The sequence below is a fragment of the Pempheris klunzingeri genome, chromosome 12 (genome assembly GCF_042242105.1).
Source record: "Pempheris klunzingeri isolate RE-2024b chromosome 12, fPemKlu1.hap1, whole genome shotgun sequence".
Classification (NCBI taxonomy): Eukaryota; Metazoa; Chordata; class Actinopteri; order Acropomatiformes; family Pempheridae; genus Pempheris; species Pempheris klunzingeri.
The window spans coordinates 12,580,755-12,592,759 of NC_092023.1; the positions used below are offsets into that span (position 1 = coordinate 12,580,755).

Sequence of the window (12,005 nt, forward strand, 5' to 3'; positions counted from 1 at the left end):
TGAGAACTACACTATGACCCCGAATCATATTTTGAAAGTAATTTCCTCATTATTTGTTGAGAAATCTTCTTTTCAGGGTTTTGTTGGGATAAGAAATGTCCAACATGCCTGGGATGGAAGGGTGGGAGACTTTTCTCGAGATGAGCCAGCCTGATACAGCTCTATACCTCCAGGAAGTGACAAAGAAATGCAACCGAACAAGCGGCAGACATGCAATACTGGAGGCTCTTTGCAAAATGAGATGACTGCAGGCAGGTTGTTTACACTGCAATAATCTCCGTTCTTTTGAATTGTATAACACATGCTGACAGTAAATTAAGATAATTCCTTTCGTTTGCGGCAGTGGTCAAAGAAGTACTTAGATACTAACTATATAGTACAGTATTATCAGCTACATGTTCCTAAAATACAAGGAAAAGTACTGTTTCCACAGTAAAATGGACTGATATATTTTCATATCCTATATTATTTGATCATTTATACTTATTCATCATTATTAACTATAGTCCTGTGGGCCCCTCCAAAGGGTCACCACATAAATCTAAGGGGTCGTGAGATAATTGGGGGAGACCGGGGCTTTTGTTACCACGCTGTTTGCTCTCATGTGAATTGCTCAACAACACACACTTACAACAGTCCCTCCTATATTGAGCTTGAGGGTTTGGGATGAAATGGGTACCATCACAGGGTTAGTTGTCCCTGTAGTTAGTACAGTTTGAATTATTCTCTGTAATGAGAAGTGAGATGAAGAAATTTACAATGTTTAAAAAATTCCAGTTTATATTAAAGCCATAGTTTTACATCAACTCATTATAGTGTAACATCTACTGGATGTCACAGGTGAGACAACCAGCCCCACCTGACCTCTCTACACAGGTTACCACACGTCTTTAGCTAGCAACTGAAAACAGACTGAAATAGAAGTTACTACCTTCCTCTTTTTAATAAATGTTTGATTATGCCTGTAGGTGCTGTACAAGCCTCAGTGTTTTGTGTGTCTTATACAAAATGACCAGACAAATGTTTGATATCAACATGATGAAATAACACCGTCTAATTTGGCCATAATAAGCACTGTGACAACCAACACCCGAGACAATCAGCCCTGTTGTCCCCTAATGAGACAAATTCTACCACTCAAATCTGTTTTCAGTTTTGGGATTTTCTTCTTTAATATTTGCCTTTTTTGTATAATATTTGGGCCTCAATCAATAAATCAAATGAAATCATGTGGGAAGTTTGGAGGGGAAATGTCTCTTTGGTGGAACTTAGAAACATCTGTAACTTGACAAAAACCCAACAAAGCACTGCTTTTATAAGGTTTTTTTAAAAAAAAATCTTTTGTCTTTTGTATCTTAAGCACAGCACTTAGTTACTTTCCACTACTGGTTTCTGGATCAGATTCACCTCATAGAAGTGTTATCATAAAGGTCCAAAGAGAAACAGACGAGGGCAGATGACTTCTCAAATAATTGAAAATATCACCAGTTTATTTTCAATTATTTATTTGAGTTTTTACAAAAGTAAGACCCTAAACCTCATGTTTAAACTGATATTTTTTGCAGTGGAGCATCCTCCCCTTCATGTGTGACACCGACAGCAGCAGAGCTGGCAATGAATTACACACGAGACCAGATCAGCAAATCCTCCAGGATCCAGTATTTTCTAATCCTTAGCTTATATAAAACAGAGACAACAGTTGGTCTGACTTCAGAATAAAAAGTCCCAGAGCACATCCATCCATCCATCCATCCATCCTTCCCCCTCACTCTCTCTCTCTCTCCCCCTCCTCCCTCCCCCTCTCGCTGTCTCTCCTCTCAGAGCTGTCCGGTCCGCCCTTCTCTCCCTGCTGCCATGGCCGCGGAGGCTGCCGGTCGGGATGATGCGACGGCCGCTGCTGCGGACTGCACCGAGATGGACGAGAGGGTAAGACGCTGTGGGGCACCTCTGGGTCCTTTCTTTTTGCTTAAACGGTCACCATCGACAGCCTTTGGCGACAGGCCTGTCTCACGCTGCTGCGGCGGCGAGATGGAGAGAAAGTCTGCAAGGACGCACGCCGCAGCAACCAACCACCACTTGTGACATTTGGTTTTCGCACAATATTCAGTTAGTCAGTGAGGTTTAGAGGGAGGGAGGACGAGCTTTATCGTTTGGGCAGCAGGGGGAGGAGGGCAGAGCTGGAGCACCGGTCACCGCACTGCTGCTGCTGCTGCTGCTGCTGCAGAGCTCACATCCTGTGTGACGCGCTGATGTGAAAGGGAGAAGTGAGAGTGCAGCAGCTGTCGGTCGGTCGGTGGATGTAGGCTACCGTCGCACAGCTTATAAATAGCCCGTCAGTGGCCATTCTTCAACAGTTAACGTGTCGCTGCTGCCGCGTTTGTGCTGGATCCGGAGAGATTTGAGCGCGCCTGTCGAGCCCGTTTCTTCCACTTGGCTGTGACGCAAGTTGGCAACAACTTGGCAGGCAAGGTAGGAATTTTTTCCTGATCAACAGAACAGAGCAGAGCCGAGTATGAATGAAAAGAGAGGCTTTGTTGGGCTCATTGAGGTCATTATCAGGGGAGAGTGTCCTGCAGAGGAGCCTGCAGAGGGACAGGGTGCTGTTTTCTCTAATTACAGACCGGATCACCCAGAGGACTGCAACTAAAGGCTGTCTTCTACTAACTCTGGATTTTGCTTAAATAATCAAGCACTTAAAATGTCAAAATCACACCTTAACAGAAACAGTTCAGCTGGATTCATTCAAAGTTACAGACAAGAATTGCCAATGACTTTGATGCATTGGAAATTCTTGTCTGTAACTTAACTGCAACTCAATATTACATTACATTATTCTTAGTAAAGCCACTTGTTACAGGTTGTGGAGAAGTGTGTGTAGTGTGTGTGTGTGTGTGTGTTAGGTGGGTATTCTTCAGAGGAAAGCATCCATTCTCCACCTGCCGGCGGGTGAACTGAACCTGTTCTTCCACTTTGTTCTTACTCAGTTGAGATGTTTGTGTCAGCTGATGTTCACATGCTCTTTAATCGTTGTCCTCAGTCTGTGGACTCACTCATCAGCCGCTCTTCATCTTCTCCACTTTTCCCTTTCGCCTCCATCTTCTCTCAGGGTGAGTGTTTACTTAAAACTTCTGCTTTATCCTCCATCAAACCGACAGTTGCTGTCAGTGTGTTTTCCTGTAGGTGAGTTGACTTTATCTCAGATGCCGCTGATGGATCTTAACTGGGTTTAATCAGCTTGTTGTCTGAAATGGTCCCAGTGTCCAATAACCGTAGGCTTATTCATACAGTAGCAGGGTGAGATCTGTCTTGGTGTATATTTTTGCAGATGTAGGCTATAGTGCCAGAGGTGAAGCCAACCAAATGCGTCAGATTACACAATTCCTAATCTCCCCACTGGCAAACGAGAGATGCTGGATTAAAGGAGGGAGTTAGTTGGAGACTGGGGGAAGCCCGTGAAAGAAGGCCGTTATTAGAGATTACCGGGCAAAAGGATTGTTTTACGACCTAAATAATTTGTCTGCTCAAGCTGGAGAATATGCAGAGAACCCATCAGGAATATCGGAGTATGCGAGAGCTGTTTCAGTATGTTGTTGTGCCAGAAGTGATATTCATCTTGGACTGTTGGGTTAAAGGTTAAAAGTTTCTCCCCACTTGCATTCTTGAAAAAAAACAACTAATCCAGGCGAATCCCTGGTTCACATTTTCTTTCAGCTGCTTGCAGTAAAGCCTTTAAACCTGCCAGCACTGATGCGGCTACAAACGTCTGCACAGGAATGAAACTTAATCAGGAAGCAAATGTTGATGAATTGTAGTCTGATTTACTGTTTTACAATTTTTATTGTTCTCAGCGGTGCAGAGCAGCAGTTTCCTCATTGTTCTGAAAGTGCTATGCTGCCTAAATGCACCTAACATTTGAATTATGAATTTACAGCGTTTTATTAGCAGCACAACACACGTCTAATAGAGTGTTTTACAGTGTAACAACACCAGCCAGGTGTGGGAACAAAAACAGCAGAAATCATCTGAGCTCAACCCCAACAAAGCACAATACATTGTATGTGTTGAGTAGGATTTTGTACGACACAATACTATTTTCAGGTGGCTTTGGGAAAGATCACAACAACATGTTATAATAGTTATAAAAAAAGACACATTCTTGTCTAAGAGGTTGGTTTATTGAGGGTCTTTTGACATTTTGACAGTTACAGTAATATGTATCGTTTGTTGTTATTATGTGGGATTACAAAATATGGATGAATGGAAATTCCTCTAGTGCAGTGCTGTGGTTAGCACTGTTGCCTCACATCAAGAAGGTCCGGGGTTCAAATCCCGGTTTGAACTCGGGGTCTTTCTGTGTGGAGTTTGCATGTTCTCCCCATGCTAGCGTGGGTTCTCTCCGGTACTCCGGCTTCCTCCCACAATCCAAAGACATGCACATTAGGTTAATTGTTAACTAAATTGCCGTAGGTGTGAGTGTGAGAGTGAGTGGTTGTCTGTCTGTCTTTCTGTATGTGGCCCTGCGATTGGCTGGCGACCAGTCCAGGGTGTACCCTGCCTCTCGCCCAAAGTCAGCTGGGATAGGCTCCAGCTCCCCCCGCGACCCTGACGGATAAGCGGTATAGAAAATGGATGGATGGAAATTCCTCCCAAATTCCTTCTTTTAACCTCCGGCTGAGGTTAATGTGAAAATCAGCTTTGAAATTTGTGGAATTCTTGAAAAACAAAGGCGGAGACGGGGCAAATTTGGGCCTTCAGCAATGGCTGTAATACAAAGAAACCACTTCAGTGATTAAAACAAACTACAGCAAGTTAAAAGACAACGTTAATTTGATTCTGTTAATTTGATTCCTGTTCAGCCCCATAAAACTGCAACAGTGAGATAATCTCCCTACTGCCCTCAGCCACTATTGGTTTAGATTTGTGTATTTAATAAATCACAGCAGGTCAGTTGAACACACAGTATATTATGATTACAAACAGCCAGTTGTAAAGCGTTTTGATCTGTTTACTGCTGTAATATTGGCAAAGGATAGACAACATTATTTAACTGATATCTTGTTGCTACAACACTGAAATACATCTAATTGTTCCTGCAAGCAATATTTCATGTTCAGTGGCAAAAAACATCCACGTTCTGTTACTGTAGACATATATGTAAACAGCCCAGCTTCAGGTGTTGAAAGCGAGATACAGTGTGACACATAATGCATATGTGATCATAATATGTTCAAATGCTATAAATAATGGAGGACAAGTGCATCATCCCATGAATTATTCTCATGGTCCTGTGCAGTGATAGAGACTGAGGTCGTGTTTGTCTTTGTGTCACATCTGCTCAGTGTATATGGTGAAAAAATAATCAGTATGTGTCTGCAGACATGAAGACTGTTCTTGGTGTTTAACAAAGTATTGTCCTCATTTCCAGCTGAAGAAGGGGAATATGAAGGCTGACTTGGAGGCTTCTCTGCCTGCTGGACAGGAGGATTTTGCGATCCGGTGCCGGGATGTGTGCCGTTCGTACGGCAAACTGAAGGTCCTCAGCAACCTCAACCTGACTGTACCACAGGGACAAATGTGAGTGGAGCGCGCTGACTCAAATCTGCCATTTTGGCTGTGATTGCAGACTGTTTTCTGTGATTGACAAGACATTTATCGCTTTATTTATTGGTTAGAACTAAATCCATCATTACAGTGGTCATATAAAAAAGATCAGCGACTCAGGGAAAAAGGGGACAAGAAGAAAGAACGATGAAAAGAGAAGTATTGAAAAGACTGAAAAGCTCCTACCTTTTAATAAGATATGCTGTTAGTTGTATTTTAAAGCCTTACACCTCCACCATCTCTCCCCTCGTAGCACTAAACAGGCACAAACAATGGACTTGTACTTCTCCCAGTCAGCAGGTGTTGTCTCAACATGCAAATTGAGTGAAATGTCCGGGGCATGGCTGGAAACAGTCTCCTTCTCTTTTGCCATGTATCTGCTGACTGATCTATTGCAAAACCTTAATTTCCTACAAGACAATCAGATCAACCTTCAATGACTTGTCAAACATACCTGCATTTCTCAAGTGATGAACTAGATTTGGAAGGCAGGGGAAAAACTAAAACCATGAGTCAGAAATAATTCATGCTCACTTACATGTTTTCGTGAACTGCACGCTGTGCAGAGAAACTACGGGGAAGTGTGTAAAGACAGCAAGCTTCTCTGACAGGTTGGAAATGTGCTGAACAACAAAGCTGGTATAGTGTTACACCTGGAATGCACACAGATAAAGCACAGTGTTAGTCAGGCGCATTGTGCATGTCATCTGCTTTGTTTTTCTTTTTGTTTAATACTCATCAAGAATTTTACATCACACTCTTTTTTTAGAAGGTTTAAAGAAAAAGGCCACATAACTCTCTCTGAAACCGAACTTGAACTTTTTACGTTCCTGTTTGTGTGAATTAGTGAGCCCAAGAGGTGGTGGCAAATGGATTTTTGAACCTTGAACAGAGAACAGCTAGCTGTTCTCCCTCCTATCTGTCCTTATTCTAAGTTGTGCTAAGTTAAGATAAGATAAGATAAGATAAGCTAAACTATCACTTTCCAGTTCTAGTTACATAGTTAAATCTGTAATAATAGATTTTTTGGCCACAAGCTGTAAACAACGTTATCACTTCATAAATTATTATTATTTTAAGTCTTGTTTCATACCATCTGATGAATCTATATTCATAATCACATTCATCGTCCTTTTAGCTCTGTTTTGGTCTCTACCACCTGCTGAGAGAGATATCTGGCCCTTTAGCTGCCAAAAGCTCCACAACATTCACCAGCTAGACACTAACTGTGTCTGTGTGCTGTTTGGTGCTGAACACATAGTGTACAATAAGTTTTTAGAGCTCTGAACAATGAACAACAGACTGATGATGAGTCCATCTGTAAGACGTAAACAGCAGTAGGAAGCTGATAAGAGATGTTAGAATCATCCCTGCGTCCTGAGTCAGACTGTGGGTGAAACATCTGACAAAAAGTAGAAAATAGTTTGTTAACCAACAGTTTTTCATGAATGTAGCACATCATGGTAAATATTTTTGCAGTTTTGTGTTGTTTGACAGTAACTTACACAGTCTAGCTGACGGACCTTGTAGAAGTGCTAGTATGCAGTGCAGCTCTGTTATGCTGCCTGCAGGCATGGTTGTGTTTTATCTAATATAGTCATCTGGTTATCTTTAGATGCTTACATAGATAATATGTATTTCCTTTGTTAAGTATACAGTATGAAGGACTCTTCAGTGTTAACAGATGCCACAGTTTCCTTTGAATCCCCATTCGTTTTCGCTGAATATGTTAGTTAGAGCTGTGACGCGGTGTTTGTAATTCACATATCGTTTGCTCTAAAAACAGATGCTCAACAAAAATAAACTCTCACAACTTCACGTGTTGTGGAATTGTTCCAAAAAGCCCTTTAGGTTTATCTGAAATGCTTTCGGTTCTGTGTTGCAGTTACGGCCTTTTGGGGCCCAGTGGATGTGGGAAGACCACACTTCTGAAATGCATCGTGGGGACTCTGAAAATCTCACGGGGTCGCATCTCTGTGTTGGGGAAGCCACCTGCGTTCCCTGGTCATGACGTGCCAGGGAAGAAGGTCGGATACATGCCGCAGGTAAACACTACATCATAAAATCTATCGTCTACACAGAGGTACGTTTGGGTACATGTGTGTGTTTTACATGTATATTAACCATGTGAGCCGAAAAGCTTTCTGGCTCTTGCTGGTATAAATGAACCCAAAGGTTCTGAAAATATTTGGAAAAACCACAAATTCATGGAAATTCAAGGCTTTCAGAATAACAATTCTTATGTGTTTGTTCACCCAGAAAGCTTTCTATCTCAATGTTGGTCCCCTAACTGATCTTAAATTCAATTCAGGTTTAAATAGAGATTAAAAGGTATCAAGTTTTTTTTTTAAAACCTGCAGATTCCCAGTCACATTCCCCACATCTCTCTGTTAGCTTTAATTATTACTCAGCTCCACATTTTTACATTTATTTGTCCAGCGAAGGTTTTTCAGTGCTCGTGTTTCCAAAATAAAGTTCTCAGCCCAACACTCACATCAGGGAGCTGCTCATCACAGCCATGAATAACGGGTTAAGTGCCTTGCACAGGGGCTTCTTTAATTTAGCCCCTGTTGCAGTCAGTGACCTGTACCTGAGTGTCTCTCATTACTGTCAGCCTGGATATCTGATGAGACACTGGCATGTGTCCTCCTGTGTGTAACCCGCAGCATCACATTCGTCCCACGTGGGAAGTGATCTGTGACCGAGAGAGGAAGAAATGTGACACCTCATCTATTCTCCAGGGTGCAACTGTTGAACTTGGCTTGTGTTGACTGATGCCGCAGTGCAGAGAATTTCAGTGACCCATAGCTTTTGACTTAAAACACAGAAGCTAGCAAAATATAATATATACCATTCATATGTTGTTGCAGAAAAGTGCATGTGGACCATTATTTAATCCCTTAAAAGTTTAAATAATTTCTCAACATTCAAGAGATTCAAGAGATTCAAGACCTTTATTTGTCACATACACAGTTATACACAATATAATGTGCAATGAAATGTTTGTAGTGCCTGTTCCAGACTGAAACTAAATAAAATAAATATAAAATAACACACAAAGTGATACAATAAGAGTAGATATCAGTAATCCTCGGTGCTCAGAGGGCAGCCGAGAAGATACAGATCTGCAGGATGAATTCAAATAGATACTAAAACTAAAACTGCATACTAATGCAATCAGATTATAGTGACAGTGTCCAGGATAACTTTGATTACATTTGTAAATTATTGAAATTACTTTTTTCATGAAAACCTCTACTATTACCTCATGAATAGCTACAAACCGTAGCTTTACACCCGTAGTTTGTTTTGGGGATGGTAATTTTATTTGACTAACTGTAAATGCTGATCATGCAAAGTGCATTGAAAATGTTTTGAGATGTTTAAAGAGTGATAAGAATATTTGCGAAATTCAAATTTTTATGGCCGTGTCCATTTGTTTTTGTGTAATTTGAAGGTCTCTGTCATCTTTGATTTTGAAGTAATCTCAAAGTAATCACACTAGATTACATTTCTTTGTAATACAATGGATAATGTTACTAAATTCAAAAATTGTATGTAATTTGTATTCAGTGACTGCCTACATTTCAAAGTAATCTGACCCAACTCTGCATGCTGCCATTATCGTTGTGGAAAATTTAGTTCAACATGAAACATTCAGTTTTTTCTATCAATCAGTTTATCAGCAACAGAATTATTGCATAGATGTCAAAAGACTATGGCTTTGTATCGATTTGGAGAGGGTTTTTTTTGGCAGCAATTGAAATGTGTCAGTAGCAATTACGAGTATCCGACACCGTCAAGTACTGAAAGCTGTATCTGAAAATCAGGGTGTATTTTATTTAGGTGAAGTTCTTGTACACCCGCTTGTGTTTAGACAACGTGTAATAATTGACAAGTTTGGCTTCTTTTCTTAGGTTTCTGAGTAACACTAGGTCAAGTTCCTCAAAGTATGGTATCTGCAAAAGTGTTATTTTTGTATTTTGAAGCCACAGACGAATCAATGAAGAGACAGAGTGTTTGCAATGTCTTCAATGCTTTTCTCATCCTGTTCCCTCATTTGCTCAGTTGCCACATTTCTATTCACACACAACCTTTTTGAGGTAAAGTCAGGTACTCGATGAAGGTCCACGTGGGGATCAAAAAGCTGCCGTACTTTAAAAAATGCTGCCGTCAACTATTCCAGTTTCCCTTTCTCACTGAAAAATCTGTGACACACAACCTTTTAAAACGTTGTCGTTGTGTTTCACAGGAGCTGGCGTTGTACAACGAGTTCACCATCAGTGACACTCTGACCTTCTTTGGCCGAATTCATGGCCTGACATCGAAGGAAACCCAGGCACGCATGGGTTTTCTCATCGACTTCCTGGATCTACCTCAGAAGCACAGTCTGGTCCGAAATCTCAGGTAAAACCACCTGTGGCAGAATGGGTTCAATATGCAGTGATTTAGAACAAAACTTCTCCAGAGAGGTTAGATTTGGGGGGAACATAATACTGCATCCGGAGTGTGTGAATGATCGTATCGCTGCATTTAGACCAGGCGCTGTTTGAGGAACCACTCGTCTGAAGTTGTATCATTTGCTGCAGGTGAACTTTGGGCAGTATTGTCAATCAATAGCCAGTTGGACATCATTACTTATAGATGTTAGGTTCAGGTGTGGTTGTCAGTGTGCAGAAATGAAGCCAGGTGCAGTGTATCCCTAGATACAGCCAGTTTATGAGATACGCTAAGTGTGTTTTACAGCGGTCGACAGATGCCTGTGGACTTTGACACCTGAATTAAATGAAAACTACACAGATAGACTCAGACAAACATAATCACTCTCCCCTTTACAGGCTGTAAACCCAGTGCTCATAAAACTATATGACTTTGTCTGGTAAGGAGACAAGCAGAAGTCCAATAAAGAGAGAGCAACTCGTTTATTGTAATGTAAGCTTTGTTGAATATTCTCACTGACTGATGCCAATTAGAATTTCAAACCCACCTAACCATCATAAAAGTAGCCCAATTCAATTGGTAATTGGTAACTGATGAATAATTTGAATTTGAGTAATGACGTTTTGGCATACTTGTAGGCTAATAAACTTTGGTTTCTGACAAAACTGGTTTGCAATCATTTGATTTGCAATCAAAACTGGTTTGCAACTCATTGGCAAAGGTCCAATGAGTCTTTAAACGTTACATTTGAGGAATGTAAAGTTGCCAGTATGTTGCTGTATGCTGTGCAGATTATATGGTGTAAAGAAGTTCCTCTTTTTGCTGTCAAGTTTTTATTTATCTTAAGCACAGAAGATATTAACCTGTGCACCAAAGCAAAGCTTTTGATATTTGCATGTAAGGACTCCAGTTTCCTCAGAAAGTGTGACCTTGAACCTGACTGGCAGCTCAGTTTACAATAAGCAACAATCATTGTCCCATTGAACTGACAATTATGTCTGCAGAGACTTTGTTGTTAAGTTCTCTGCCAGCTTCCTGCTGCTGAAATTTCTGGCATCTCATAGCTGCTCCTGGTCCTCTGGAACAACAACTTTCCGATCAGCTGAACTTCCACGATTAGCAGCTCACATTTTTATCAATTCCACAGAGGAAGATGCTGTAAGAAGACCAAAAAGCCTCGTTCTCAAGCCATAAACGGAAATGCTCAAGCAGCACAAATTAAAAATAGACTGTTTTCCATTTCACAGTATATTTTTGTTGGATCTCTGCTTTACTCATTAAGTTACTTCGGAAAAAGTGACTTCATGTTGATCGGGGCTGTAAGATGTGAGAGAAAGTTGACCATGTTGTCGCAATCTCTCAGGCACAGATAGAGATCAATAGAAGTGGTAGAGTAATGGCCCTTTTATATTCTGCAGTTATTGGGGGAAGAATAATTTAGCATCTCTCGTTTCGGCTCTTGATTCACGTCCCTGATTCGTCACAAAGACCCCTCTGTTCCCAAAGAGGCCCCTCAAGCCAGCGTTCATTAGCTGGTCATGTAATATTTATGTCATGTGGGGTGTAACAGCCTGTCATGTTACCGAGCCGCAACTTCTGGATAAAACTGGCAATTTTAAAGAGGAGACGCAGTAAACATGATTTGTGAGATTTCAGAGCTTGCGTGTTGGCATTACGTTAAAGATCTGTTGTGTTAATGATGTTGATGATGAACAGGCCTCAGCTCACTTGTTCCGCTGCAGCCTGTTAAGCTGTTCACAAATACATAATATGAAAGATATTCCTGGTATGAATAAACACACCATGTGGCACATTTACTCAACGTCTGTTTGTGCTTCATGTCATTCTTTATTTTGCAACGTAGGATCAGCTACTCTGTGCTGCAGTAAAACATGAAATAATTTTTTAAGATAATATTAATGAAATAAAGGTATTTTGTGAGAATGTGTTTCCCTCCTAACATT

The 12,005-nt window shown here is 41.0% G+C and overlaps 1 protein-coding gene across 1 annotated transcript in view; it reads left to right on the top strand.

Annotated features, from left to right (window-relative positions):
• The first annotated feature begins 2,379 nt into the window (after positions 1–2,379).
• The window catches only part of abch1 (ATP-binding cassette, sub-family H, member 1), a 29,653-nt gene continuing 20,027 nt past the window's right edge, over positions 2,380–12,005 (top strand). Inside the window, exons 1-4 of the mRNA XM_070841155.1 lie at positions 2,380–2,469; positions 5,426–5,574; positions 7,487–7,646; positions 9,854–10,008. Of these exons, the coding sequence (XP_070697256.1) occupies positions 5,441–5,574; positions 7,487–7,646; positions 9,854–10,008 (449 nt within the window). The 5' untranslated portion in view covers positions 2,380–2,469; positions 5,426–5,440. The remainder of the gene's footprint in view (positions 2,470–5,425; positions 5,575–7,486; positions 7,647–9,853; positions 10,009–12,005) is intronic.